Source organism: Zalophus californianus, chromosome 13, assembly GCF_009762305.2.
Source record: "Zalophus californianus isolate mZalCal1 chromosome 13, mZalCal1.pri.v2, whole genome shotgun sequence".
In the NCBI taxonomy this organism is placed as follows: domain Eukaryota; kingdom Metazoa; phylum Chordata; class Mammalia; order Carnivora; family Otariidae; genus Zalophus; species Zalophus californianus.
Genome location: NC_045607.1, coordinates 7489059 through 7517039, shown reverse-complemented (window position 1 = coordinate 7517039; position 27981 = coordinate 7489059). Strand labels below are relative to the sequence as shown.

At 55.5% G+C, this 27981-nt stretch overlaps 3 protein-coding genes across 5 annotated transcripts; 2 read left to right on the top strand and 1 right to left on the bottom strand.

Annotated features, from left to right (window-relative positions):
- Positions 1-37: 37 nt before the first annotated feature.
- Positions 38-17258, bottom strand: GOLGA2 (golgin A2). Of its 3 annotated transcripts, XM_027615678.1 has the most exons (27): positions 17112-17258; positions 15509-15631; positions 14116-14196; positions 10936-11052; positions 10628-10671; positions 10444-10507; positions 9979-10038; positions 9702-9782; positions 8847-8885; positions 8495-8557; positions 8315-8408; positions 8110-8216; positions 7137-7195; positions 6647-6788; positions 5229-5318; positions 5014-5121; positions 4721-4808; positions 4014-4351; positions 3660-3773; positions 2705-2950; positions 2550-2625; positions 2233-2321; positions 1732-1947; positions 1542-1644; positions 1338-1444; positions 1105-1258; positions 38-1014 (listed from the first exon to the last, which is right to left on the bottom strand). In XM_027615678.1, exons 1-27 carry the CDS (start codon positions 17193-17195, stop codon positions 791-793), a joined length of 3111 nt encoding a protein of 1036 aa, XP_027471479.1. In that variant the 5' UTR covers positions 17196-17258; the 3' UTR covers positions 38-790. The 3 variants fall into 3 exon arrangements, with proteins under 3 accessions (XP_027471479.1, XP_027471481.1, XP_027471480.1); XM_027615680.1 differs by lacking the exon at positions 9702-9782 and having other exon boundaries at positions 791-1014; XM_027615679.1 differs by lacking the exon at positions 14116-14196 and having other exon boundaries at positions 791-1014.
- An 83-nt stretch (positions 17259-17341) lies between these two features.
- Positions 17342-23125, top strand: SWI5 (SWI5 homologous recombination repair protein). Its single transcript, XM_035723751.1, has 6 exons — positions 17342-17390; positions 17517-17625; positions 17911-17959; positions 19706-19827; positions 20901-20995; positions 22794-23125. The coding sequence occupies exons 1-6, from the start codon at positions 17342-17344 to the stop codon at positions 22856-22858; spliced, it is 489 nt and encodes a 162-aa protein (XP_035579644.1). The 3' UTR covers positions 22859-23125.
- Positions 23126-25842: 2717 nt separating this feature from the next.
- On the top strand, positions 25843-26362 carry LOC113934512 (small nuclear ribonucleoprotein Sm D2-like). The gene has a single exon (XM_035723642.1). It carries the CDS (start codon positions 25916-25918, stop codon positions 26270-26272), a length of 357 nt encoding a protein of 118 aa, XP_035579535.1. The 5' UTR covers positions 25843-25915; the 3' UTR covers positions 26273-26362.
- The last annotated feature ends 1619 nt before the right edge of the window (positions 26363-27981 follow it).

Here is a 27981-nt window from a genome sequence, read left to right as displayed (position 1 = left end):
TGGCCAGTGACCAGAAACAGGCACCCACAAGGCCAAGTATGGCTAAATCCTTTTATTCTGAAATAAAAAGCAAACCCACAGGAGTCGAATCACCAGGGCAGAACCCCGTCCCCGCCTCCTTCTTCTGTCTTCCTCTGTCCTATGCTATCAATAAATAAGTGTCCCCATTCCCCAAATATTTAATAGAACTTGCTCCCCATTTGCCAGCTCTAACCTCTGCTATGATACAGGGGCTGCCCGATCCCCAGAATATACAAAATGTTACAGAAGTACAGTATATACACTGAGGGGGGAGCCCACCCCGCCAGCAGCTTATATATGCCTTTGCTGGGCCTCAGAGAGGCTTGGGAGAGTGCTGCCCAGTCGTCTAGCGGGACAGGGGGGCACTTGTGCCCCAAAGTGCCTCTGAATAGAGGATGCATGAGCCCCTCTGAATGAAGGACTGCATGGTGGGGGTGAGGAGGTCACCAGGGAGCCCCTGCTCCCCAAGAGAGGGACCCCGAGAGGGAGCCTCCTAAATAAACTCTATATCTATTGAGCCTCCGGCTCTTTGTTTTTCTGGAACCATGAATAGTCCAGATATAAAGACACAGCTCTCGCCAAGGTGGCAAGTGGGTCTGCACCGATTTATCTCCCCCCATTAGGGGGCCTATCATACCCCTTTAGGGGTTCTATCTTGCTAGTGTAGGAGAAAAGGGTGACTGGGAAGGAATGATAGGGTGGTAGGGACAGGGTGGGGGCAGAGCCCCCGGCCCCATTTCTTCAGATTTTGCTTGTTGGTGACAGGTGCTTAAATCACCATGATCTTCACCTCGTCATTGTCATCAGCCCGGTAGAAGAAGGGGATGCAGGGGTTGTTGCCCAAGCCTGGGCGTTCCTGGGGGTTCTGGATCTCACGCAGCAGCTGCATGATCTGCTGTGCAGTGGGGTTTTCAGGGGCACTGCGGCCCACCAGGGCCTCTCCCTGGGGAGGTGCCACACTATCATTGTCAGCCAGGCTCACCTCTCGAAGATCTTCGGGGGGAGAGAGAGGCAGGGCTCTGAGTGCTGTGCAAGCTCTCCCCACCCCCCCTCAACCCACCCGCCCCCGAGGGCTCTACTCACCACCCTGGCCATTGGCATCGCCAAGCTCTTGCGCTGGAGGTGCTGCAGTGGGCTCCCCAGCAGGGTTCTGGACAGTGGCCAGGAGCTTGCCCTGCCACTCATTGCGCTCGCCTACCAGGCGGAGCACTAGCTCCTGCAGCTCCAGCAATTTGACCTGGAGGGAGAGGTGCTGAGCCCCCGCGAGGCCCATCCCTGCCCCGCACACCACTCCCAAGGACGCGCAGGGCCCCTACCTTCATCTCCTCCTTGTCTTGAGCCAGCCGGCTAATGTACTCCTCCTTCTCCCGGTGCCGCTCCTTGAGCAATGCCCTCTGACTCTGGTAAAGGGCTATATACTCTCCTGCGGGCGGGTGGGCAGATGGGCGGCCGCTCAGGCTCTCGCCCCATCCCAGAGCTCCTGCCCCGTGCCGGCCCCGGGTGCTGGCCCTCCCGCTCACCAATAGTGTCCGTCTCTCCCGAAAGCTGGATGCAGCGATGCTCCAGCTCTTCCACCCGCTCCTTCAGCTCCACTTTCTCCTGCATGAGCTCCATGAATCGGTTCTGCGGCCAGAGCAGCGGGGGTCAGGGCGCGCCAGCCCGCCTGGGCCATCCCACCCTTGCCGGCCGAGCCGCAAGAGATTCGCTCACCTGCAGCTTGTCCATGGCCGCCTGGAGGGCCTGGTGGGTCTCCCCAGGCACACTGTCGCCTCCACTCCCGGGGGCCGCGGCCATGTCCGGCACGTGCGGGCCCGGGGCCACCAGGTGAGCCAGGCGTTGGCAGCGCAGCCTTTGGTCTTTCAGCTGCCCACGCAGCCGGGCCTGCTCCTCCTCGGCGCCGGCTAGGGCCGAGTTAAAAAACGCCACCTGCGGGCAAGATGTGCTTTTGTGGGGGGGGGGGCTACTCAGGGTGAACACGGGGGTGGAGAGGAGCTCCTCCTCCCCCGGCCTCAGCGGGCCGGGCCCACCCGTGGTTCAAGAATGGTGCCACAGCTGACCACTGGCTCCCAGGGGTATCGGGGGTCAAGAGAAGTCGAGGGAGGCAAACCAAGAGGCAAGAAGGGTGCCCGGGGCAGGTGGGGGGGGGGAACCTCAGAGGGAAGCAGGAAGGTGGCACAGGGAAGGAAGGGGCAACGGCGGGGGTCCGCTTACCATGGCCTCTCGGCTCTCCAGGCCCTCCGGCACGCTCAGCTTGGGCCGGGCAGCCTCCTCGTGCTGTTCCTCACTGTCCAGGTCGTCTCCTGTCGGGGCAGCCGGAGGCTCCTCAGACAACCCAACAGGGGAGGTGGAGCGGGCCCGGGAGGAAAGCTCGGGGCCGGCTCCGCCCCGCCTTCCTGTGTGACCTCGGGCCAGCCCATCCCCAGAGAAGGAGCCACTGTCCTAAAGGTCCCTTCGCGCTCAATTCGGTGCTGCTCAAAGTCGCCCTCTTCCTTGGGCTCTGTCCCCTTCCCCTGGGCACCCCCACTTACCTTCCCCAGGCATAGCCATGAGGCTCAGCTGGGCCTGGAGCTGCTGGTTCTGCTGGGTGGCAGCTTCCAGGCGTCCCTGAGGGGCCAGGAAAGAGTAAGAAGGGACACAGGTGGCAGGTCCTCCCCTTGGGGGCCCAGCACTCGAACCCCCTCACCTGGGTCTCCTCTAACTCTTGGCGGGTCTTCTCGGCCGCCACCTTGACCTGAACATCCTCGTGCTGCAGCCGGTCCATGAGCTGGGTCTGCAGCAGGACCTGCTTGTGCAGCAACTCCTTGTCGGAAGCCATCTGCTGGTAGGCGGCCACGTGCTGCTGACAGGCGGCCACATACTGTTGCAGGTGGCTCACGTACTGGTCCCGCTGCTGCTGCAGGCTCTCAGCCTCCCGGCTCTTCAGCTCCACCTGCGGGAAGACCCTGGGACTGAGGCTGTGGTGGCCGTGGCTTGTTGCGGGGGGGTGGGGGGGAGATTCGGAGCCCAGGCTGGGGAGATGGGAGTGGGGGGGGGGTTAGGCCTGCTGCCCGCCTGGGCCCCTGGCTCCTTCGCTCCAGGACCAAAGTCACTGCCCCCACCCCCCGCCCAGAGCCCCACACCTCCCTCACCCGGCCTCACACCTCATGACAGCCCTCCTTTTTAACTTTAGTGGAAAATCAAAGAGTCAAAGCACGCCAACTGACATCTAAGTGTGCCCTGAATGCCTCACTTTACAGGCATGCTTCTCCCTTAATCCTCAATACCTCCGTGAGAAAATGCTAATCTCCCTTTTAGATGACACTGAGGCTGAGAGATGAGAAGCGAACAGTGACCAGTGGAGCTGCGGGCAGCATCCAGGGCTGAATCCGAAAAGCTGCCCATGGCACACCATCTCTTGCCCTCTGGTCAGGGGCTCGAGGTCTCTGGCCGCGGCGACGACCTCCATTCGGCCCAGGGCTACCCACTCCATAAAGTCAGAGAGCAGGGGGCAAGAAGGAGCCTGTGCCACAGGCAGGCTGGGAAGGACCCTGGAGTCACATGCCCCCCACCCCCTGGCTAGAGCTGCCTGTCCTGGCCAAGCCTCCCACTCTCCAGGCGGGTGTCTGTCCCCCAGGCTCCTCGGCCGGCGCGGGGGTTACCGTCTCCTTGAGCTCCCCCAGCTTCTCCTGCAGCTGGCCCAGCTTCTTGGCCAGCTCCTTCTTGACATGCTGCTCCGACTGCAGCGCGGTGGTAACCTCCATGTTCTCGTTGGACTGGACAGAGAGGAGGAGTCAGTGGCCACCCGGCGCAGCTGGAGACCCCAGGACATGCTGTCTGCCTCCCACAGCTCATCTGAGCAGGGCTCTCTAGCTCACAGGGTGCCTTCATGGGGACCATGTCAAGTGGGGTCCATACCCCCCTCCCCAGTTTTACAGGTGGGGAGACAGAGGCCCAGAGGGGTTCAGTGTCTCGCCCTGTGCCAGGGACCAGGCCAGGGAGGAAGGGCTGCGCACCAGCCTGACGAAGCCGTTCTGCAGCTCAGCCAGCTGCTCCTTGAGCTCGCGGTTCTGGGAGAGCGCGCGGCTGATGGTGGTGCGGTCATTCTGCATGGTCTCCAGAATCTGCTTGCGCTCTTCGGCCTGCTCGCCCCAGCACTCAGCGGCGCGCTCCAGCTCCAGCAGCCGCTGCTCCTGCTCCTGGTTCAGGCGACTCAGACCTTCGTTGTCTTTCACCTGGGCCTGCAGCTGCCCCGCCAGGATCTCCAGTTCCTTCTGCAGGTGCTCAGCCTCTTCGTGGAGCCGCTGCTCCTCCTCCGAGGGCCCGGCTGGGGGCTCCAGGGCTGGGGGCACCGCTGAGAGGGGGCACACAGGAGGGGCCTCTCACCTCTGTGCCTCCCAAAACCCCCACTTCTTGGTCCACAGCTCCTAACTGGGCCTCGTCACCCCAAACCTTGGCCTCCTGGCTAACAGTCCCCTCACACCCATGGGACGTGCAATCTTTCAAGATACTTTGGAATAGAGTTCCTTAGGTTTTTCTGCTCGAGACAACTCTGGGTGGTGGCCAGTGGGCGCTCCACCCGGACTGGCCAACTCCTGGTACAGACCTCCTTCCCTTGGCCACAGTCCCCTTCCAACCACCCACATCCCTAGGGGCATTCGAAGGCACCCTCACCAGCCCTCTGCCACCAATCCTGCTCCCAGATCCTCCAGCCCCAGCTTACCTATCTGGTTCTTCAGTTCGGCCACACTGGCCTCCAGTTCCTGCACCTGATTCACGCTGTGCTCCTTCTCTTCCCTCAATTTGTGCATCTGCCCAAAGCACAGGGGGGAGGGGCGTGTGGGGGGCGGGAAGGGAGGACCATCGCCCTCTCTACCCCTCCCCCCTGTAAAAACTAGACAGCTGCCTCTGGCTGCACACAGCAAGTGACAGGGTTCCCATTTTACTGATGCCTGGGAAAGATCACGTGACCTGTCTAAGGCCGGGGGGGGGGGGGGGCCGAAGGTCACATCTCACTTGTTCAGACATCTGCTTCATCCTCTGCTGCCAAATGGCATTATCCTCCTTCAGATTCTCTGCATACTGGTCTCTCTCCAGTTGCAGTTGCTTTAGTGAATCTTTCAGCTGCAAGAAGGGGCGCAGAAGTTAGCAGGGGCTGTCACTGTGCCTCACGGGCTCCTGGGCACCTGGGGTCACCCTCCTCCCACCCCCCTCGCTCTGCAAGCCCTCACCTGCCCTACACGGGCCTCCAGCTGTGCCCGGTCTTCCAGGGCCTGCTGTAACTCCTGGCTGCTATCAGGGATTTTCGATTGACTAGAAAACTGGAGAATGAAAGATGAAAAGGTTAGCTGTGGGGAGCCCAGGTGTACCACACAAGGCCCCCCCACAAAAGGGCCTGAGCTGGGATAACGTACAACTTGGGATCGATGAAGATCTCTATGCTCACACTGTTAGTACGGCATCCGTAGGCTTTCTGTTAACTAAATACTCATTGTAAGTGTTCCTCTAGCTCCCAATCCCCCCGACCTGGTGTACATCCTTCCAGATCCTTTTCTGGTTATAGTGAATAAGGCTACAAACTGGTCCAGGTCCTAGAACTGGGGCAGTCAGGGCACAGAGTGCGGGCGTCCATCAACTTCAGGGCAACCTCAAGTCCTCACTTTCTATCTCTAGCGGGCCATTTATTAGACTGCCCATCACAGGGACGGGCCACAGAGGCAACATTCAATTAACACTTGCTGAGAGGATGGGTGGCCAGACAGGTGGATGGGTGGAGAGCTCTGTCTGCTGCCCAGGCCAGACCAAATTTGGAGCTCTAAGAAATCGGGTCCCATATCCAGGAGAAAGCAATCAGGAGGGTGACAGACCACATGAGCAATAGCTGTGTAGCTTGGAAGAGACGAGGGAGCGACAAGGAATCTGCACACACACACACGCCCCCACCCCCCACCCCCCACCCCCCACCGCCAGTATCAGAAGGTCTGTCTTGGGAAAGAGACGAGATTTTTCCTGTGTTGATCGGGAGGTTAAGAGCCCCACCGAGGGATGCGACCTGAAGGCAGAGGATGGCTCAGTGTGAAGAAATTCTGACGGAGGGGGGCTCTCTGGCCCTGGTGGCCCGCCCTCCGAGAGGAAGCAGACAGACTCATGGGCTAGCCTTATGCCTGCCACCTGTACAACAATGGTTTTCACCCAGGATGCTTTAAAAAAACAAAAATAAGGGCGCCTGGGTGGCTCAGTGGTTAAGCGACTGCCTTCGGCTCAGGTCATGATCCTGGAGTCCCTGGATCGAGTCCCGCATCGGGCTCCCTGCTCAGCGGGGAGTCTGCTTCTCCCTCTGACCCTCTTCCCTCTTATGCTCTCTATCTCTCATTCTCTCTCTCTCAAGTAAATAAATAAAATCTTTAAAAAATAAATAAATAAAAAATAAAAAATAAAAATAAAAAACAAAAATAAAAAAGCCCTATCCCTGAGATTCTGATGCCACAGATCTGGGCCAAGCCTCGATTTGTAGATTTTGATCAGTGTTTGGAGCAGCATTCTGTGGCGGTGCCAGAGCAAGGATCCAAATCTTCCAGCTCGTGGCTGGAGGCCGCCCACTACGATCCCGGGAGACAGCGGCCCCCGATGGCTGGGGCTCGGGCCTTACCTGCTGCAGCAGGAGCTCCGACATCTCCAGTTTCTTCTGCAGCTCCTCCATCCTGAGCTGCATGCCCGCCTTCTCATTTACCAGCACTCGAAGCTTCTCGTCCAGTTCCGAGTTCTGCTGCTGCAGGTCCTCGTTGTTTTTGCTGTGGCCACAGGTGGCCAGGAAAGGCCCACCAGCACAGGACAGAAGGGAGCCCTCTGGTGACCGACCGGCCACACGTGCCGCAGAGCCACAGGACAGGGGCACTGGCAGGGGCCCCCGGCAGCAAGAGGCCCCAGCGGCAGGCCAGAGGGAAGACCTGAGCGGCCTGAGGCCATGGCCTGCGCTGGTGGCACCGCTGGGCCCAGCTCTGCACGGGTCCTAGGCCGTAGGAACCGCCCCCCCCCCCCCCCCCCCCCCGCCCTCACGCCCCTCCCGCTTCCCAGCCCGCAGCCCGCAGCCCGCAGCCCGCAGCCCGCAGCCCGCAGCCCGCAGCCCGCAGCCGTCCTACTTGTTTTTGTATAACTCCAGCTTCAGGGCATCTCGTTCTTTGGTTAAGTCTTTGTTGTGCTGCGAACACAGAAAGGCGGGGTCAGGCGCGGACACGGGGAGAGTGCGGAGGGCGGACTATCAGCTACCCTTGACACTTCGTTCAAAGCCTTTCCAAGCCCACGCTCTCATTCGCCTCGGAAAAGAGCCCGGGAAGGGTGGGAGGGACTCCCGGCTGGCCAGCGGAGGTCCGGACAGAGGGGGTGGCACTGCTACCAGGCCCGAGCAGCATTGTGACTGGTCCTTCCCTGAGCCAGTCAGCAGGCACCAGGCTAAGGATCGCGTTCAAGCCTTGCGACCACCGCATGGGGCAGGCCCGACTGTGTCTGTTTTACAGGTGAACGCAGATCGTTACAGGTGAAGTCGTTTGCCTGCAATCCCCAGCAGAGCTGGAATTAAACATCCAGTCTGTCTGATTCTTCACCCAGTTTCTCCCTGCAGTGGGGGAGCAGATCCAAGGAGTGGAATTAAATTTGCATTGGGATCTTCTGTCTCTTTTTTGAATGATCTATTCATAGGCCCAGCACTCATGAAGGTACAGAGGTGACAGGTCTCCCAGAGCTACTCTGTTCCTCTCCCTGGGTTTTTATAAACCCTTTCATGCACCTTCTATCTATTACACACATGCTTCCCTTCCTACACAAATGGTAACATACTAAAAGTACTGTCCTGTACTCGGCCAAGGCCCAGAGCCGGTGACCGGCAGGGCTGGCTCTCTGGCTCTAGGCTCTGCATTCAGTGCTCGCTCCAGAAAACAGCCCCCACCACTGCCAATTACCTCAAGACAGCCAGCTCAGCCCTGCGTTTCTTCTAACAACTTTACAGTAGCGAGAAAGGGCCCGTGCTGCCTTCTGGGCAGTAAGACATTCCACCATGTGGAAGGGACCTGTCGGGGAAGCTGCAACTCCCGCGGATGGGTCCCATGAGGGGCTTACCCTGTCCACCTGTTTCTGCTGTGTGGAGACAGCAGACAGGGTGCGCTCCAGTTCTCCAACGCGCTGGCGGGAAGACTGCAGGCGACTAGCAAGATCTTCAGACTCTCCTAGAATGACAGAGTTCGAAATGGAACCCAGGAAGGAATCCCACCCAAGGCCTACCAACATGCCAGGCTGAGGGATGGGAGGGTGTCTAGACCCCCACCTGCTTTCTGCCTGGCCGCCTGCTGTGTATGGGCCAGGGCTGTCTGTAGTTCAGTCTTCTCAGACACGAGAATTCCTATGGTCTGAATGTGAACCTTTGGGAGAGAAGGCAAAGGGGCGCTGAAGAGGAGGGAAGGAAGCGTTTCCTGGGGGGTGGGAGGGAGACCTCGGCTCCACACACCTGCAGCTGCTCCCTTAGAGACCCCTGTTCCTTTGCAAGCTTCTGCTCAAACTCCTTCTTCTCCTGCAGGAAGGAGGACACACAACATCCCTGACTGGGAGGAGGCAGAGATGAAACAGCAATGCTCCCAGAATGCCACCGATGGCCCAGGACAGGCTCAACAATGTGGCCAGATCGGGGGCGGGTTGGGGGGGGGGGGCAACGGATGGGGGGCAGGGGATGGGGAAGGGGTGGGGGACGAGGGGGCCTTTTATTCCTCCAGGCTAGGAGCAGACCAAGACGAGAATGGGCCTCTACATCTGAATCCTCCCCAAACCCATCTGCCATGTAATCAGCAAAGAAATCACGTTACTTTTTCCAGTTGATCCAAGGTTTCCTGGTTCTGCTGTTTCTGTGGGGAGAGTCAAAGGAAGGTAACTCAGTCTGTCCCCCTTTACTACCCTCCCCACACCAAGACGGAGGATGGGCAGGGGCCAGGGACGGGTTTTAAAGGGAAAGTTCACAGGGACATGAACTGACAGACTCTCCTCAAGCTCCCAAGGAAAGAGACTTTGGGTCTTAAGTGGCTTTGCTCACAGCTATGCAAGTGAGAGTCTGGATCCAGATGCCCATGAAAGGACAAGGACCTAAACCTCTAGAAATGGGAGTTGAGAAGCGAGACTAGACTACCCTTCTGTCAGCTCGTGGTTCGGAAGGGTGCATTCATTCACAAATATTTGCTGAGCATGCCCCCGCCCCAGGCCAGGTTCTGTTCTTAATAGCAGGGATACAGGAATGAGAAGGACCTGATTTTCTGAGCTAAAAGGGACCTTGGCCACCTCTAATTCTACCTCCTCAGGAAACGGAAGCCCAGAGAGGAAAGGTGACTTTGTCCGAGTTGAAAGATGGAGCAAATTAGGGGCTGAGAGTCAAGGCTGGAGCGCACCAGTCAAACCAGTGCTTCCTCCAGAGGCAAGAGCCCCGGGGCAAGTATGGGGAGGACCCAAGCAGGGGTGTCTGGAGAACAGAGAGGAGGCAAAGAGGGCAGCCACAGAGAGCCATGCTGCATGCTCCGTGCTCCGGGGTCCCTCCAATGGAGACTTAGGCCCCCCGGCACCCCATTCTCCCTTGGCACCAGGGGCCCCCAGCCCCTTTCTTCAGAGCCCCAGGGAGAAACTGGAGCCCCAGACTGGCAGTGTGGAATCAGGGGACCCCACTGGACTCTTACCAATTCCTCTATCTTGCTACTGAGTTGTTTGTTTGTTAGATTGCTGGAATCCAGGGCTAGTGAGAGCTCTTGGTACCGGCTCTGAGGCGCATGCACAGGAGGAGGAGGAGTTGGACGAGGGCGGGGTGGGGGGGGAGAGGTAGAGAGAGCAGTCATTAGGGTTGGGGGCTGTCTGCGCTGTCTCAGCTGGCAGCGGGGCACCCAGCCCCCACTGTGGGAGGAGGTGGGGGGGGGGCTGGCCTGCAGGGTCACTGAGCCACGGTCCAGACCCACTTACCTCCAGATCCTTCATATTAGTAGACGCTGCCAGGCCCTCTCCATTGATGTAGGCTGAAGGCTAGGAGACACGAAAGGGCTCACATGGAGGTGTGCTCTGCCCCCGCCTCTGGACCTAAGCCGCCCGACCCCCTGGCCCGCCCGTCAGCTGCAGACCGTTGTGCCTAACCCCTTTGGGCCAACTCCTCCTGGTTCTTATCTCCCCCCTCATCCGTCCCCTCCCAGGCAGCTCTCATCCTGTGCTTCCTGCAGAGGGAGCAAATACCGTCACCAGCTTCGGCTTTGAGGTCCGACCCCTTCATCTGGGGAGCTTCAAAGATGACTCAGAGGAGTCCCGCCGAGCTGAACGTCGCCCAGCGAGCTGGCTGCCCCCGGGCTCTTCCGTCCCTCTTGGGAACCTCCGCCTCATTCTTTCCGTCATATCCCCCCACCTACCCCCCACCTTGGGTTTCAAGTCCTGGGGTACCTCAGACACAAGACCATTGAGCTGCTGAGATAGCTGTCGCAGGCTCTCGGTAGATGACACACATCTGGGGACGAACACAGGAGTCAGGGGTGCAGGAGGCTCAATGGGAAAGAGGGGTTCGCGGTCAGTGGCCTACCCCGACTCCCTCGGCCTAGGGACTGCTGCCCCCACAGGAGATACTCACTTGCTTTCATCCATGAGGAAAGGGCCATTTTCTGCATCATGACTCTGCTCAGGAAGAAACACATGAGGTGGTCACTCAATTGCTGGTAAGACCACCCAGGGGTGGGGGGAGGCAAGCACCCTCTGACAACCTGCCAGCTCCCCAGACTTCAGGGAAAGACCTGGTCTCGGCCTGCCCCACCTCAGTCCTCCGGAAGGAACCAAGCTCCCTGAAGAAAGGGGAAGAGGACCCAAAGCAGGTCCAGTCCTCTCGTGGGGGGGTGGTGAACATCGAGTGGGGCGGCAGGCAAAGGGCGAGGAGGCACAAACCTGAATTGACGCCATGCTAGTGACACGGGGGGGACTAGCACAGCGGGAAGGGACACCATCAGGTGACACGGTGTCATCAACAGTCGGTGCGGCAGGAGCGGCGCAGTCTTTGGGCGCCTGTCACAGAACAGAGAAAGGGGTTAGGGGCCATGCGGGTAAGAAGGCGCCTTGCTGCCACGGACGCAGGGGTGCAGAGCGGGCAGGACAGGTGTTGCTGTGGTCAGAGTGACAGTCACACATGCTGGGAGCCACTCTGGAGGGCGGCCATGACTCGCCCGAGCTGAGGGCCGCTCTGCAGCCTTCTGGACGGCCAAAGCTCAAAGCAGGGTCTGCGCGACCTCCTTCCTCAACATGGGCGCCTTGTTCTCCGTGGAGCTCAGCAAGAGACATTATCAGGCTCTGACCTGCAACAGCCACAGCAGGTGGAAAACAGGGGTGCCCAGTCAGGGAGAAGGAAGGCACTGTTCTTCTGGAATGCCAGAGTGACCCTCACCCTGGGCCCTGCCAGGCAGAGGGTGGTGGTGATGAAGGACGTGGTCAATGCCACTACCTGCCTCCTTCCTCTCTGCTCTCTTTTCCTTTCCCCCTTCTTTTCCCCAGCTACTGGCCATATTATTTGCCCAATTCAGGCCTTTTCTGGGAAAGAAGCTACCTAACTAGATGCCTCACCCTACTCCTGCAGGTAAAAAGAAAAACACGGCCGCTAGCCCCACTCCAACCTCCTAGCTCCAAAACACCTACCCAGCTGAGGACCACCGTGAGAAACCAGAGCTAGGACGTCTACCCTCTGACTCTTGGTATCCTGGAAAACAATCCTGTGACTGGGGACAAGAAGCCATGGAGAAACGGCTCCCTCTTCCCCACCTGGACCCACCTGCTTGACCAGGGCCCCACCCAGCCTCTTCCTGGGCTCAGGCCTGACAGCCCAAGCATGTAGCTCTACTGATCTGATGTCTGACAAGGAGCAAAGATGAGCAGAGAGACGGGGAAGATGGCCGACAAGCTCGAGTTTGAAGAGGGGAGCACACCAGGGAGCCAAGGCCTGGCCAGCGAGGCTGGGGCCTGGAGGAAGAGGGACCCAGGGCTGGCTGTTCTCTGGACCCAACAGCCCTGGCCTCTGAAAAGTCAACTCTACTGCCCTCCTTAGAGCAAGTGCTGCAAAGCCCAGGAAGCTGAGGACGAATCAAGCAATCTGCATGTTTACTATCCAGGCTGTGACCTTTGACCCCAGGACCTGGCGTTGCCTTGCCAACTTGTCAACAGAATCTCCCAGGTAAGAGCAGAGTCTCAGCGGCTGGCGGGGCTTGAGACTTTGGGGGAGGTGGGCACTTCTAGCCCTGGGCCCTGGCAAGCTCTGGGTGCCTCCTGGCATCCTGGGTTCCCATGGATCCCTAGCACTAGACACAAGAACGTTCAGAAAAGGAAGAAAGTAATTTTCTGAGGACTTAAATAAATGTAACACGCCGATTTTAAGATCGACCCAGTTATTTCACGATTTTAGGCATTATAGCAAAAGTATGGAGTATTTAAAAAATCACTCTCCACTCCCCCAACTGTCCCATTCCATTAAAATTTTATTTCTCCATGAGTCCCCATTTCTGGAAATGCTGTCAGCTCTGTTCAGGATCCTGTAACCACAAGCCTGCATTGCGGGAACAGAAAACTTAAGTGGGAAACAGCCACTGATACAGAGAGGATTTAAAAACCACAAGAAAGATCTGGGTCTTCGTTTCCAGGACAACAGAGGGGTGTGGGCACAGAATCTTAGCACTCAGGGCAAATGCCAGCTTCAGGAGTCCTCTAGGCCTGGGCTCCCTTCCCTGTGCCCCTCAGCAGCTCCTCTGAGATCACAATGTGAGTCACAGCACCTGGACAGACCTGACCACCCAGGCATGAGTGGTCCCAGTGGGTGAAAGCCTCTCGCACCAGCATCCAGAGCTCTGTCCCCGCCCTCTCCCCATGCCCATCTCTTGCAGGACCTGGCCGCATTTCAGCCCTACCCTCCTCCCCTCGCACCGGCCTGGCCGGTGTCCCAGGACAAAGTGTGAACATCATGTCCAGAAAACCCACCCAGGCTCCCTTTCTGGGAGATGCTCTGTAAGCTCATAATGCTGGCTGTTACCTGCATCCCGCCCTCCCTCTGCCTGGGACTCCCACTTTCCCCACTCTCCATCTGGATAAATGCTACCCACCTGTAATCTTCAAACCAGTCTCGAGTCCATTTAGAACCAACCCTGCCCTCAGTTGGGCACTTGGAACGTTGCCACAGTCTACCTTTGCTTCTTGCAGTAGGGTCTGCCTCCCTCAGTGTGCATTCGACCTAGTTTACCTCTTTTCTCGAGCACCTAGCCAACCGCCTCCCCTAGCAAGGGCCACTGAATACACAGCCAAATGTCCAGTTGATTTTTAAGAGAGAATGGGGGAGGGGGGCGCCTGGGTGGCTCAGTCATTAAGCGTCTGCCTTTGGCCTCAGGTCATGGTCCCAGGGTTCTGGGATCAAGCCCCGCATCGGGCTCCCTGCTTGTCGAGGGGCCTGCTTCTCTCCCACTCCCCCTGCTTGTGTTCCCTCTCTCGCTGTGTCTCTCTTTGTCAAATAAATGAATAAAATCTTTAAAAATAAATAAATAAAAAATAAAAGACAACAGGGGCGGGATGTCCTGTTTGGTTAACCTCATGTGCTTTACAGTTAATTCCTCTGAAAAAATAACCTCGATCCTTGTGACTATAATGTACGCTCCCTTCGTCTTAACCCTACAGTCCCCTACTCTCAAACCAAAATGAAGTCATCCAATTCAAAGAGAGCACAAACTTGGGGATGGGTGCCCAAAAGGCAAGCCTAAAGGTCTGCTTTTATTTACTCTCTCCGAGTCTGACATGCCACTGGGTATTCATACTCAAGGCTTGAAAAGCCCAGATCCCACACACCTGCTCTGGAAGCTCTCCCAAATTACCTTTAAACTTCAAGGTATGTCTCTCCTTCTTCAAGATGATAAAAGATGAGGGGCAAGAAAAACAAGCCAATCAACCAAGCAGGTGAAAAAAGCAGACATGAACAGGCTGAGGGTTAATGACAGCAACATAAAATAAGCCAGAGGCAAAGTATCCCCCAAACCAGAGAAGCCTTGGGGCATGCACAGCTGGGAGAGAGCAAGCCAGAGAGGGGGCTCGGCACTGCCTCACCTGCCACTTGTCCAATGGGGGGAACGCTACCCCATTGGAGCGGTTAAGGTCGGACACCAGCACCTTCAGGATGTCCTGAATCTACAGGCGGCGAGAAGGGAGAAACAAGGGCAAGGGGAGAGAGAAAGTGGCTTAGAGAGAGGTGAGAGAGTCAGGGAAGGAGGAAGAGGAGAAAGGGGAACAAATCCATGGCCCGGGCCGCCTTCCCAAACGGCTACCAGCTGCCTTGCTGGAGGCAGAAATCAGCGTACATAGAGGGAAAAGTCCCCTGAACGAGACAGAGAATGCAGTCACCGGCCCAATGCAGCGGTTTTCTTAAGACACTCATGAGAGGGCGCCTGGGTGGCTCAGTTGGTTAAGCGACTGCCTTCGGCTCAGGTCATGGTCCTGGAGTCCCGGGATCGAGTCCTACATTGGGCTCCCTGCTCAGCAGGGAGTCTGCTTCTCCCTCTGACCCTCTTCCTTCTCATTCTCTCTCTCTCTCAAATAAATAAATAAAATCTTTAAAAAAAAAAAAAAAAAGACACTCATGAGACCCGCTCCTCAGGCCCAGGATGCTGGGGACGAATCTGACAGGAATGTCATCTCCGTTTTAAAACCAGACTTCCAAGGAAGGGTTCGCTTGAACAAAGGGGGCTCCAGCTAGTAGTCTGAAAGACACTGATTTGCTCATCATCTTACAGATGAGCCCACTGGGCCCAGGGGAGGAAGTGATTTTCCTGAGGTCGCCCAGCAAGCTGGTGGCAAAGATGGACTTAAAACTCAATGTCCCCTAACCCAAGTGCTTGGGCCTCTCCTCGCTACACCCTGGGCCCCTTCTGTTGCTTTCTAAAGGGACAGCATGATGGCACATGGCTGCTCTCACTGCCTGGCTTCCCTTTTGAGGCTAGGGATGAGCAAAGTCACCAGAACAGTACGTCAAATACCACTACCCTTTACTGACTGTTTACCCTGCACCAGGCCCTGTGCCAGGCCTGCGTGGCTCAGTCAGTTAAATGTCTGATTCTTGATTTCTTTCGGCTCAAGTCACATCTCAGGGTCCTGGGACAGAGCTCTATGTCAGGCTCTGTGCTCAGCCGGGAGTCTGCTTGAGGATTTTCTCTCTCTCCCTCCCTCTCCCTTTGCCCCCACGTCCCCAGCTCTCTCTCTTTAATAAATAAATCTTAAAAAAAAAAAAAATCAACCATCTCATTCCAGTGTCACAAGTGTAAATAAGATAACATTACCCCAATTTTACTGATGTGGAAATATATCCCTAGCAGAGACATTATCCCCAGCAAAGGGAGAGGTAGGATTCAAACCTGTACCTGACACTTCCTTCACAATCTTAACCACCACCCTCTACTGCCCCTTGAGCACCCTGGTCCCGGGAGCCTGGCCGGCCAGTACTCACATCCTCGGGAGAGTGACATCCATCAGAAGTGGTTGTCTCTGGACTACTCCCATTTTTGATCTTCCTTTTCTTCTTCGCTCCTGCAGGAATACCAGGGCTGTTCTTCTGCTGATATTCCCTCAACTGCAGAAAAGGAGAGGAGCAGGATTCATGAGAACTCTAATCCCCTGTATTCACATCCAACTTTGTAGTTTACCATATACTCCTACATTCGCCATCTGATTTAATGCCACCAACAGCCCTACAAGGTGTTGTATTTCTCAGCGACTGCAGACATGGAATGATAACTTGGCTTTAAAAAAAAAAAAGAGGGGGGCAATAATGGAATTTAAACTTAGTCTTCCGACTCCGAGTTCTGGGGTTATGCCAGGAAATCAGCAAGTGCCAAGAGGCAAAACCAGAGGTGGAGATGGAAAAGTAAACATCTGGGTAATCAGACTTTAGAGTCCTTTCCTACACATCTGTTAAAGTGGCACACTGGTACTTAGCAAACTTTTACGTCAACGTATCCTGATGGCAGAAGGCAATGAAGGCGCACACCTAGTCAATGTGGGAACGTAACAGAACGAGGACAACCCAACCACCATTTCGGAAAGAATTCTATTATAATCTTACACATCTGTGCAAACGTCATTCCTAGGTACATTATTATAAAATGACTTTTCTCTGTCAAGAGAATCAAGCACAATTGATGCTTCAGTCCCATATTATTCTGTGGCACTTAGGACACTCCATGTTGAGATGATGATTTGGAGAAGATTCCCACCTATGAAGTTCAGGTTCCAGAGATCTGTTCCACAGAGGATAAGCAGATCTTACTCTAAAGACCACCGATTGAGGGCGACCCTGGTCCCAGAATCATGGGGAATTAAAATGTGAGGTAGAGAATTCAGATTTAAACTGTGAAAGTCTTTCTGGACAGTAGAAACCTAGGAGGAAACCATACTAAAAAAAACACAGTCTCCCCAGTTGTCACCAAGGTGTTATCAACGTTCTGCGATCACTGCTGAAGTCAATGCCTAAGGATGGGGTACAATCTTAGAGTAAGGGCTCCTGAAACCTCTCCCACCCAGGTCCCATAGTCCCCAGTCCCCTTGAAGCTGGGAATTTGTGCCGCGATCAGAGAAACCGGAAAGGGTATGAAAACACTGGAAGACTGGGTAGTAAGATCAAACACCGGGCTCGTGGCGCTAATGACAGTTCCGAGGGGGACTGTGACGTAACTACATTCCACTCCTCCCTACCGACGCCCGAGTCGCCGCTCCGCGGTGGGGGAGGGGAAGGCAGGGCCGGGACCGAGGTCCTCGGAGACCGGGACCGGGCAGGGGAGCCCAGGTCCTCCGGTTCTGGGTGGCTGATGGCGAGGGCCAAGCCCGGAGCGAGGATCCCGGGGGTCACCGGCCCAAAGTCACCCGGGGGCGACGGGCGAGGGCGGGGGCTGGGCTGCCGGGGGGCGGGACTGGCTGAGAAGACTTTGGGGGGGGCGCCAAGGGGCGCCGAGGGGCTCGCCCTGTGTGCCTCAGGGGCAGCACAGACTGGCCACGGTCCGGCCTTCGGAGGGGCCTTTGGCTGGGTCAGGGAGCCGCGACCCGGCACGTTTTACCTTCTTCTTGGCCGCAGCCAGTTTGCTCTGTCGGGTTTCTTCCGACATCCCGGGACGGGGAGGGGGGAAGGGGGGCCACATCATCAAGATCCCGACAACCACCGCAGAACTGCTTCCGGTAGTCACCGCGCTGACTTTGCGACTGAGCCAGGAAAGGAGGGACCCAGGAGTTTCTAGGCAGCAGCTGGGTGGGCCCCTCAATACCTCAATCCTATTGGTCGCTGAGAAAGATGAAAGGGGAGGGGGCGTGGCCAGCCCGCCGCGGGCCTCAAGGGACAGGTGGAGTCACAATGAAAGCTGAGCGCGCAGCCGCTGTCCCCGCCCACCTCGCGGGAGGGGCGGGGCCTGAGCTCGCAGGGTGCGCGCGCACCTCGCTTTTTGACCGTTCGCGGTCTGCATCCTAAGATTCCGAATACCTGGCGGGCCTGAGGGGCCGCTCTCCCGCCCTCGCCCTGGACCCTCCTGCACTGCATACTCCCCCGAGACGGGGACCCCGGACCCCAGGGCTCCGGAGGTGGGCGAGGAGCGGAGAACAGGCCGAAAGGGCATCCTTTCACAGCCCCTTTCCTGACTCCCCATATCCCTGCCCCAGACTCTCTCGTCCCAGAGATCACTTCCGTCTACCCCCATCTAGCCCTCCACACACTCCCCCCTCTCCGAGTCTCCCCTTCCTGGAGCATCCCGAGCCTGATCCCGGACCATAACTGCCCCTTCCCAACTCCTAACCTCCCCACACCCCTTTCCTCCCAGAGCGGACTCTAGGTTCAATCAGCATTTTTTTCCTCGGATTCCTCTCCAGGACTCAACCAGGACTTTCCAAAAGTTGCCGCGGGGCCTTCCAATCCCCTGTGAGTATGCCTGTGCACCCCCCCCCCCTTTTTCTGGCCCTCCACCGTGGAAGTCAGTGCTGCTCCCAGTCTTCTTCCCCACCCCAGCCCTCTTCAAGCCTTCCCCCGAGCAGACCTTGTTCTGCTGAGAAACTCCAGGTCATTTCTCAGTCCTTCCCCTTTTTTCCTCCCTGCCCACCAAGCTTCAAAGAAGAAGCAGTGTCCTGGCCTTTGCCCTGGGTACCCAGGCTCTCCCAGTGGGCTCTGTCTCTCCTCCTTCCTGACAGCACCACGAGTGGTTGGTTTTGAGAACACCACGATCCCCTCCCTCACCTGTCCCACCCCACACAGAAACCACCCTCATTCCCTCAGACGTGTGCGCTCTCTCCTGCCTTGGCCCTTTCGACATACTGTCCCCGTCTGGAATACTTTCCTTCCAGCTCTTGAGCAAGGTGATGCCTGCTCATCCGTCAGAGCTGAGAGGTCCCTCAGAGAAGCTTCACCCCCACCCCTGACTCAGTCCAGTTGCTCATTTAGACACTCCCTTCGCACACTGTACTTCACCTTAAAAGCACTTTTCAGGCTTGTCATTAGTTGATTATTTGTCATTCACCCATTCATCTGACGCATTTTATTGAGTGCCTACCACGTGCCAGGCACTGTTGGGGACACAGTGAACAAAACACCGTCCCTGCCCTCATGGGGTTTAAACTCCAGTGGCGTAAGGCCGGCAATGAACAGAATATTATTAATGAAATGTATATGGCAGGTGGTGATGGATGTTATACAGTATCAGGACAAAAGAATAGTGAGCCATTGGGGAGTGACCATTTTAGGCGGGGTGGTCAGCGAAGGCCTTCCTGATAAAATGTGAGTAGAGCTTTAAATGGAGATATCTGGAGGAAAAACATAATGATTGGGTATTTTAGATAAGTTCCGTGAAGGCAGGGGCCAGGCTTGATGTCTTATCCATTGCTGAGTCCCTGGAGCCTTTGCCATTGCCTCGCAGATAGTGCCTACTCCCTCTCTGTCAACTGATTAAAAGCCCCTGTCCTACGAGTAGTAACCATGTCTTCCTTGGCTTCTTCTTGTAACATGTGTACATGGTTGACCCAACACACATTTCCTAAAGATTAGCAGTGTACCAGGCACTGGCCTTTGCAACTTTTAGAGGCAGAGAGGGCAAAGATGAACTGCAGCCCCAGGGAAGGGGTTTGTCACCCAATGAAATTATAAGCCCAGCGACATCATAGACTTGGGCATCCAAGAAATAGACGTGAGGCAGGTTATCTGGGGTCAGATTAGGGGCCAGGATGAGCCCTTTAATTAGGATTGGGTGTGGCTTAGGAGTGAAAGAAAACCCCAAATAACGGTGGCCTAAACAGACCTCAGGGTCCCAGGCCTCTATCTTGTTCCACCGCACCTTCAACATGGTTCTACCTTATCGCCCAAGGTGCTGTTCAGGTCTTTCATGACATCCACATTCTAGCCAGCAGGAAGGAGGAAGGAAGGCCAGAGAAAGGCGTACCCTCTCCCTGGAAGGACAATTCCCAGAACCTGCATACATGATTTCTGACTAACTTCCACTCGCCAGAACTTAGAGAGCTACATCTAATAACAAGGGCAGCTGGGCAATGTAATCTTATTAGGGGGTGGGGGGGTGTCAGTCACCAAGCAGAAGGGGGGCGGTGGTTGTTGGGGACAGCTTGTAGGTTCTGAATTGTGGATAATGGGTCAGTCTGGCTGATGACTTTATGTGCCACACAGCGGCCATCTCCCAAGTCTGGCCAGGCTGATGGGGCCAGCGAGGATTCTCTGCACCTCGACATTCAGAAACTGAAGGAGAAGAGGGACCTGCTGGACAAGGAGATCACCCAGTTAATATCTGAGTAAGTCTCACTGGGCTCCTCCACATGCTTAAGATAACTTTTAACCGGAGACCCAGTAACTGAAACCCAGCCACACTAGCTTAGCGAAAAACCGGGACCGTGCCCTGCCGAGGGATTCAGCGTGTCAGCAGCCTCTCTCGGGTAGGGTGTGGTCAGACCTGGGAGGAGCAGGAACTAGGAAGCGGAAAGCTGTCCCCAGCAGAGGTTATCACTCGGTCCCTCTCTGCCTCTTCCATCTGCACACCGACTCCATTCTTTCTCTGCAGTTGGGCTCTCCAGGGCCTGGAGGAAGCTGGCTCTTCCACAACTCCTGGACTTTCTCACACCTCTTGCTCCAGCCATGTGGCATAGACTGAGCAGCCTTTGAATGTGCATTTCACATGGGAGGGGCTCTGACTAGCCACTCGTGTGCCCATCTGTGAATCCCCCTGCTGTGGCCTGGGTCACACAGTACCAGTGTGGCTGCAAACCACTCCCTAAGGGCACAGGGAGATTGGCCAGGAGTGAGGGGCTAGGCAGATCCCCTGCCCTACCGTAAGCTTCCTGAGGGCAGGGTCTGTCTTGTCCCTAGTAGGTCCTTCGTGAACATTTGTGTAGTTTGTTTTTTTTTTAAGATTTTATTTCCTTATTTGCCAGAGAGAGAGTACAAGCAGGGAGAGTGGCAGGCAGAGGGAGAGGGAGAAGCAGATTCCCTGCTGAGCAAGGAGCCTGATGTGGGGCTCAATTCCAGGACCCTGAGAGCCACCCAGGCGTCCCATGAACATTAGTTAAATAGATGCCTTGTGGGAACCTGGTGGCGCAGTCAGTTAAGCGTCTGCCTTGGGCTCAGGTCAGGATCTCAGGGTCCTGGGGTTGAGCCCCACATCAGGCTCCTTGCTTAGCAGGGAATCTGCTTCTCCTTCTGCCTGCCGCTCCCCCTGCTTGTGCGTGCTCTCTCTCCCTCTCTCTCTCTCTCTTTCTGATAAATAAATAAATAAATAAAATCTTTAAATAGATGCCTTGTTACTCTGAACCTTGGATCCTCCTCAGCTTTCTTAAAGATCCTCTTTCTCTCTCTCCACCCCTCACCCCAGAGGCTACAGTGTGAATGAACTGGAGGACCACATCTCCCTTCTCCACGAATATAATGACATCAAGGATGTAGGCCAGATGCTGCTAGGCAAACTAGGTGAGCAGCAGGACTCCAGAGGAGCAGCCTTCGGAGGGAAGGAGTCCACATTCCCCCGGGTGTCTGGATTTTGCTCCTGGGCCCTCTAACTTGCCAGCCTTCCCATCCTTCTCAGCTGGCCCATTCCCCGAATGCCCCAAAGCACCTGTACAGCTCTTACAGGAGTCCCTGGGGTCTCTTCCCTCAAGTGTAGAGCCTGCTTCAGAGCCCCAGGCAGGTTTGAGCATGAACTTGCCTACCGTTCGATTGTGGGCTGTGGTTCCCGGTCTTCTGGGGCCTACTCAGACTGATTGATACACCACCCTTACCTCAAGTGGTTGACTCGCTACAGAGGCAGAAAGTCACAGATGGGTGACTTTGTGACTTCAAGGAGTATTTTGTTCTTCCTTGAACAGTCTGACTATTATCCAGAGGGCTTGGCCAAGGCACAGACACCTGTGTGCCTAGGCTGGTTAGGACAGTCCACTTTGGAAGCAAGCAAAGGCATGGATGGCCTCAGTCCGGTCACCTGGCTGGGGCCGGTGGGCACTCCAGCGTTGAGCACGCAGTGACTGTTTGGGACAGGGTGCAGGGCTGGGATGTCTGCCTGGTCACTGCAGGAGTTTAGCACTTCCTGTAGAATTGCCTATCAGCATCCGGGAGTCTGTGGCAGGGAGGGCTTCTCTGTTCCAGTGGGGAATGGGTCCTGAGGAAGGAAAGGAGATAACAGGAGGAGGGAAATACAGATGGAGGAAGGAGGATGATCAGACCCCAAGGAGGAAAGAAGGTGAGAGGACCATAGCCTGGTGGTTAAGGGCATCCCCTCTTGTGAGATAGAACCCAGCTTGAGACCTGTTTCTCCAGGCCTGGGACCTGGAGAGGACAGGGCAGCCTATCCTCTGAGGTTATATTTACTGAGCACCTACTCTGTGTTGCTCTGCAGGGCGTGGGGCACTCTAGTGAACCAGACACCTGGAGGACCCTGTTCTCATGTGACTTAGGTTTTGTTGTGTGGGGGAGGGGAGGGAAATGGTCAATAAGTAAAGGAACACAAACAAAGGAATTATAAAATGTGTTAATCGCTATGAAGGAAACAGGCCAGGGGCACCTGGGTGGCTCAGTCGTTAAACATCTGCCTTTGGCTCAGGTCATGATCCCAGGGTCCTGGGACAGAGCCCCGCATCAGGCTCCCTGCTCGGCGGGAAGTCTGCTTCTCCCTCTCCCACTCCCCCTGCTTGTGTTCCCTCTCTCGCTGTGTCTCTCTCTGTCAAATAAAGAAACAAAATCTTAAAAAAAAGAAAAAAAGAAACAGGCCAGAGATGGAGAAGAATATTGAGGTATGAACAGGGTGGCAGGTAGGGATGAGCTAAGGCGGTCAGGGAAGACTTCTCAGGAGATCCCTTCCCCTGGGAGACAGAAAGTAAGGATCTTTGAGGGAGCAGGAGGGATGGTATCGCTAAATGGCCAGGGCATGACCCCTGGGCCAGGCTAAGGAGTGAGGGTTTTCAGCAGGCCCCAGGTGCAATGTAAATATAAATTTACATTTTCAGCAGATGGCTCTAGGTGCTCGTGTGGAGTTCAGGGGAGCTTTGTTTGACTCCTCTGTGAAGTGGGGTGAGGGTTCAGTGAGTCTTGTTTGGGGTGGCCAAGCAGGGCCCACAGTGGTAGGGTCTGGAAGGAGTTGCAGGAGTGTATCTTGGCCAACTAGGGGAGCAAGAAGAAGGTGCTAGAGTGGGTCCTGCGTAGGTCAGGCCTTTGGCCATTCTCCCTCCCACTCCTCCCACCAGACACGCATCTTTTCTTCTTTCTTTCCTTTCAGCTGTGATCCGAGGTGTCACCACCAAAGAATTATATCCAGAATTTGGCCTGGATATGAATGACTGAGCCAAGGCTCACAGCCCTTTGTCCACAGCCCAATGGGACAGGCAGATTTGAACATGAGAGGCAGTGAGAGCCCATCCAGCACATGCACAGGCTTCCCAGCGAGGAAGCGTCAGAAGCCTTTCTCTAGAGAACTTGATCTGAGTCACAAGGGAGCCCAGAGACAGACAGTGAAGAAGAGCTGTTCCCTGCTCCAAGTTTCCTGAAATGTCCTAGTGATGTCTGTGTGTGTGTGTATGTCTCCCGTTTGTAAATAAACATACAAGCAATCTTGGTGTGAATCTCTATACTGAGTCCCTCTCCTCCGGTAGCCCCCTAATCTTCCCCGGGAGAAAGAGAGCCTGCCTTGGGTCATAACAAGCTAATGTGTACCAAGCACTGTGCTGCGCACCTTACATCATTATCTCTCAAGCCTGAGTCCATCCCATGAGAAATGAATATTGCTCTCCCCATTGTAGAGATGAGGAAATTGAGGCTCAGAGAAGCAAAGTGACTTACCCAAGGTCACATAGCCAGTAAGTGGCAGAGCAGGGATTCAAGCATAAGTCTAAGTCTGAAGTTTATGGTTTGCAATATTGCCTTTCTGGGTTGGGGGGACAGGCAGGCAGGAGCTGAGCGTGAAACAGCGATGCTGGAGGAATTCGTCCCGTGTGTGTCCCATCAGCACAATGAAGGTTCCAGTCCCAACTGTAGTCTTCTCTGCCAGCCCAGGGCAATCTGTCGCCCCTCCCTGGTGTGTTGTTTAGCCTGATCCACCAGCACTGGCAGAAGTGAGACAAGTGTTGCAAGTGCTCGGTGCAATCCAGAATGGCGGGATTTCACACCGAACCCGCCAAGTGTTCTGACTGTCCCAGCGGCTCATCCGGCTGTCCCTGCTGGACATCTTAAGACCGTAGGTGTGGTAGTGCTTGAGGGCAGGCCGTCATGAGGTGAAGTAAGCATAGTTCCCAAAAACCGGCCATGTGAGTCAGGCCTGGGTGTGGGTCCCTGCCCACTTGGGAGCTGTGTGACCACAGGCCACCGACTTGGCCTCTATAAGCAGAAATCACAGTAGTACTATATGCATTGGGGCAGTTAGCATTAGCTGTCTCAACAAACAACCCCAAATCCCCATGGCTGAGCACAAGAAAGCTTTATTTCATCAAGTCTGATGAGGGTCTGGTAGCCCTCCTGCATTTTAGGGCTTTGCTGCTAGAATCCACAGCAGGGAGCCGAGGGAGGGAGAAGACATCAAGTCTGAATCGACTCGTCCCCTGATCAGCAGCCATCACTCCTGCTCATAGACAGTGGTCCAGAACCAGCCACATGGCGGGAACCCACTAAGGGAGACCGGGCCTGGGAAACGAGGGTGAGCACCTCGATATTTGGTGGGGACTGGCTGCCATCCGAGCCGCAAGTGCCTAGCTCCCCAGTGCCCCATCTGCGCCCCTCAGTGGCTGGCCTGACCCATGCCCATGCTCCGGCCCTGTTCCAGTCCGTTCTAGACGGCACACATTCGTTTGCACCTGCATGCCCTCGTTGATGACCACGAGAGCTAGGGTGCATTCCCATTTGAGGACATTTCTCGCCATTACCCATATCTTCACATCATAATGTCCACAGGTTTTCACAACCACCCAACCAGATAGCTTCCATCACCATCCCAGGCTCAGGAAGTGGAAGCAACTTGTCAAAGTCACACAGTGGCCAAGCAAGAACAAGAGCCCAGGTCTGTCTGACTCCAGACCCCGGCCTTCTAACCTGGACCCCACACCATGAGACCTTCGCGGGCTCTCTTCCCAGACTGGGTGCCCTTCGAGGACAAGACTGTCAGATTCATCTCGAGTGACACCTTTCACGCCTGCACCCCACACATCCTCAGTATTTGCCTAATTGAATGTGACCCTGATCCCATCCTCTTAGGTCCTGAGGGAGAGCTGGTGATCTAACTGGAGATGGGTACAGGACGGGAATGGGCTTTCTGAGCCCCTCACCTGTCTGAGCTCCTACATAGCTCTCACCTCAACTGACTTTTCCCTTCCAGCTTCCTGAGCCACATCATTTTCCAGCGGAGGAGGAGGTGGAAAGGTTAGCAGCCAGGCTCGGGGTGGGGGGAACCTCCAGAAAGCTAGCTCGTCGTGCCTCCATCCACACTGCATCTCTCAGGGCCAGGAGCTAGGGAGCTATGGCCTCTGGGTCTCTGCCACGCAGTGCTCACTTGCTAGCAGAAGCCAGGGGTCTAAGAAATGATGACAATGCAGTTTGGTCGAAGGCTGTTGTGGGTTACAGGAGCACATTTGAACAGCACCTAGTTTGGGACATTGGGGAAATGTCACAGGGTAGAGACACCCATGCATGTACTGGGAGTCAGCCAGGAAAGAACGTGGGCAAGTATTCCAGGAGGGGAAATGACATTGACAGAGGCCCTGAGGCCAAGATCTTAGTGGACCCAGGACGGACGCTGGGGACTCAGTCCGCTTGGACAGTGATTAGAGACAATTTGTTGACTATTCACTTGGACTCTTGGTGCAGACGGGACCCTGCCCCAGACACAGTTATAACCCAGCTCTGCATTTGGGGCTGAGCTTTTTTTGCAGGGAGATGGGTACAGTTTTTTTTTTTTTTTCTGTAACTCACATGTTTTATGATTTAACTCTTATGATTTGAGAAAATCCAATAAAGACATTAACTCCAATGACGACATTAAAAGAAGACACATAGGGGGCGCCTGGCTGGCTTAGTCGGAAGAGGGTGTGACTCTTGATCTTGGGGTTTGTGAGTTTGAGCCCATGTGGAGTATGGAGATTACTTAAATAAAACTTTAAAGAAATAAAAATAAGGGATGCCTGAGTGACTCAGTCGGTTAAGGGTCCGACTCTTGACTTCGTCTCAGGTCATGATCTCAGGGTCTTGAGATCGAGCCCCGTGTCGGGCTCTGCACTGGGCGTGGAGCCTGCTTAAGATTTTCTCTCTCTCTCTCCCTCTCTAAAAAAAAATAAAAATAAAAGAAGACAGCTCTCTCCGGAGGCAGCAGCAACGCGGAGGAGACGGCGCTGATCTGGGACCTCAGGCACTATCACCATGAGCCTCCTCAACAAGCCCAAGAGTGAGATGACCCCAGAGGAGCTGCAGAAGCGGGAGGAAGAAGAGTTCAACACAGGTCCGCTCTCTGTGCTCACGCAGTCAGTCAAGAACAACACCCAGGTGCTCATCAACTGCCGCAACAACAAGAAGCTCCTGGGCCGCGTAAAGGCCTTCGACAGGCACTGCAACATGGTGCTGGAGAATGTGAAGGAGATGTGGACCGAGGTCCCCAAGAGTGGCAAGGGCAAGAAGAAGTCCAAGCCAGTCAACAAGGACCGCTACATCTCCAAGGTGTTCCTGCGCGGGGACTCGGTCATCGTGGTCCTGCGGAACCCGCTCATTGCCGGCAAGTAGGGGCCTCCTCTCCACCATCAGAATTCCCGCCCTCATCCTGTGAAGACCTGCCCTTTGTAATGGGAATAATAAAGTCCTGTGTTTTTTCTAAAAAAAATAAATAAATAAAAAAATAAAAGAAGACACATAGGAAAAAAACAACAGGGAATGCACCAAAATAATAACGCTTATTCAAGATGGGAGGATTCTTGGTGTTTTCTCTTTGCTCATGTTTTCCTCTACAGCAGCCATGCTGTCACATGGGGTGGTTCTGCTGCCATAGAACCCGCATCCCCACACCTCCACCTGGTGACTCTCCGTTCTCAGCAGCCAGTAAATCCTGACCTTCCTGTTTAATCCTTCCTTTGCTTTGTTTTATTCCTCCCTTTTCCCCTTAACTCCATACTAGTTATTTTGCTTGATTCTAAACTTATCCTTGGGGCACCTGGGTGGCTCAGTTGTTAAGTGTCTGCCTTCGGCTCGGGTCATGATTCCAGGGTCCTGGGATCGAGCCCCGCATCGAGCCCCGCATCGAGCCCCGCATCGGGCTCCCTGCTCGGCGGGAAGCCTGCTTCTCCCTCTCCCACTCCCCCTGCTTGTGTTCCCTCTCTTGGTGTCCCTCTCTGTCAAATAAATAAATAAAATCTTTAAAAATAAGTAAATAAACTTATCCTCAACCTTAATTCCAAATATTACTAGAGATCATTTTTCCCTGGACCCTCGCCTCTTTACAAAATACGGAAAGCCTGGAGTCCCAAGACCTCTTGTGGCTATGTACTTGTGTTCTGGCAGTTGCCCTGAGTTGCGTTTCTTCCGTAAGGTAACACATGGCACTAGGGCAGATTCCAGGTTCTCAAGCTGAGAATGAATAAATACACGGCCCCAAACTCCCCAAACCACGGAGGATCCTGGAAAGAAAAGCATCATCTGGATCCATTTCCTCTTATGTGGGGTCATTTCTGCCCGGTGTCATGGCAGGCAAAGGCCTCCAGGGGGCAGTGTCCGCCCAGAGAAGCGCCCGAGGACAGGGGAGGCAATTCCTAGGAAGGCCTTGCTGGGAAGGTCTGGGCCTGCAAAGCCACTGGCGCAGACCAGATCCTCAACGCGCCCCACACAGAAGTGGGGTTCTGTCTGGCAGCACCCCTCTCAGGAGTCTGGAGTGACCCCAACCCCCCCACAGGTGGTCAGGAGCCCCCTGGCTGTGAGATGTGAATACTGACAGCTGCCACTTCTCAGGGTGCACCTCCTTGGCAGCCAAGGGTACCTCTGACACAGACCTAGTTTGTCTGATCACATCTAGTGTAAACCTGACTCAAAAATATCATCTAGCCCCTACGGCACGAACACAACACAACCTGCATTCTCGTCATCCCTGAGGATTGAAAGGGGTCATTTCTCGACAGCCCCCCCTCACAGAAGCAGTGTCACCAAATAGCACCCCACTTGAGCTCTGCTCAGAAGGGGATGCGTCGGGGAGGCAGAGAGGGGAGGAAGGCCAGGGGCCCAGGGCTCCACTGTGGTGGGAGAAGAGTGCCTGCAGCCCCCGGCCCCTTCCCCGGATGCCCTGGAGGCATTGTGATGAAAGTTCTGGGTCAGGTGGCCGTGGACTGACAATGAGGGGAAAGGTGACAGCCACACACTCAAACCAGTCACGAGCCGGAGGTTTCCCCAGAGAAGGGGTTGATGGTGGTAACAGCTACCCTTTACGAAGCACTGTTGGTCAGGCAGAG

Coding starts and splice junctions, on each gene's coding strand:
- GOLGA2 (XM_027615678.1), bottom strand. CDS start 17,195: ATGATGTGGCCCCCCTTCCCCCCTCCCCGTCCCGGGATGTCGGAAGAA. Junction 8,558..8,846: donor CCTTGGATCAACTGGAAAAA/GTAACGTGATTT, acceptor TCCTTCCTGCAG/GAGAAGAAGGAGTTTGAGCA. Junction 6,789..7,136: donor CTGGAGTTATACAAAAACAA/GTAGGACGGCTG, acceptor CTGTGGCCACAG/CAAAAACAACGAGGACCTGC.
- SWI5 (XM_035723751.1), top strand. CDS start 17,342: ATGAAAGGGGAGGGGGCGTGGCCAGCCCGCCGCGGGCCTCAAGGGACA. Junction 17,391..17,516: donor CCGCGGGCCTCAAGGGACAG/GTGGAGTCACAA, acceptor CTGCATCCTAAG/ATTCCGAATACCTGGCGGGC. Junction 19,828..20,900: donor ATCACCCAGTTAATATCTGA/GTAAGTCTCACT, acceptor CCCTCACCCCAG/AGGCTACAGTGTGAATGAAC.
- LOC113934512 (XM_035723642.1), top strand. CDS start 25,916: ATGAGCCTCCTCAACAAGCCCAAGAGTGAGATGACCCCAGAGGAGCTG.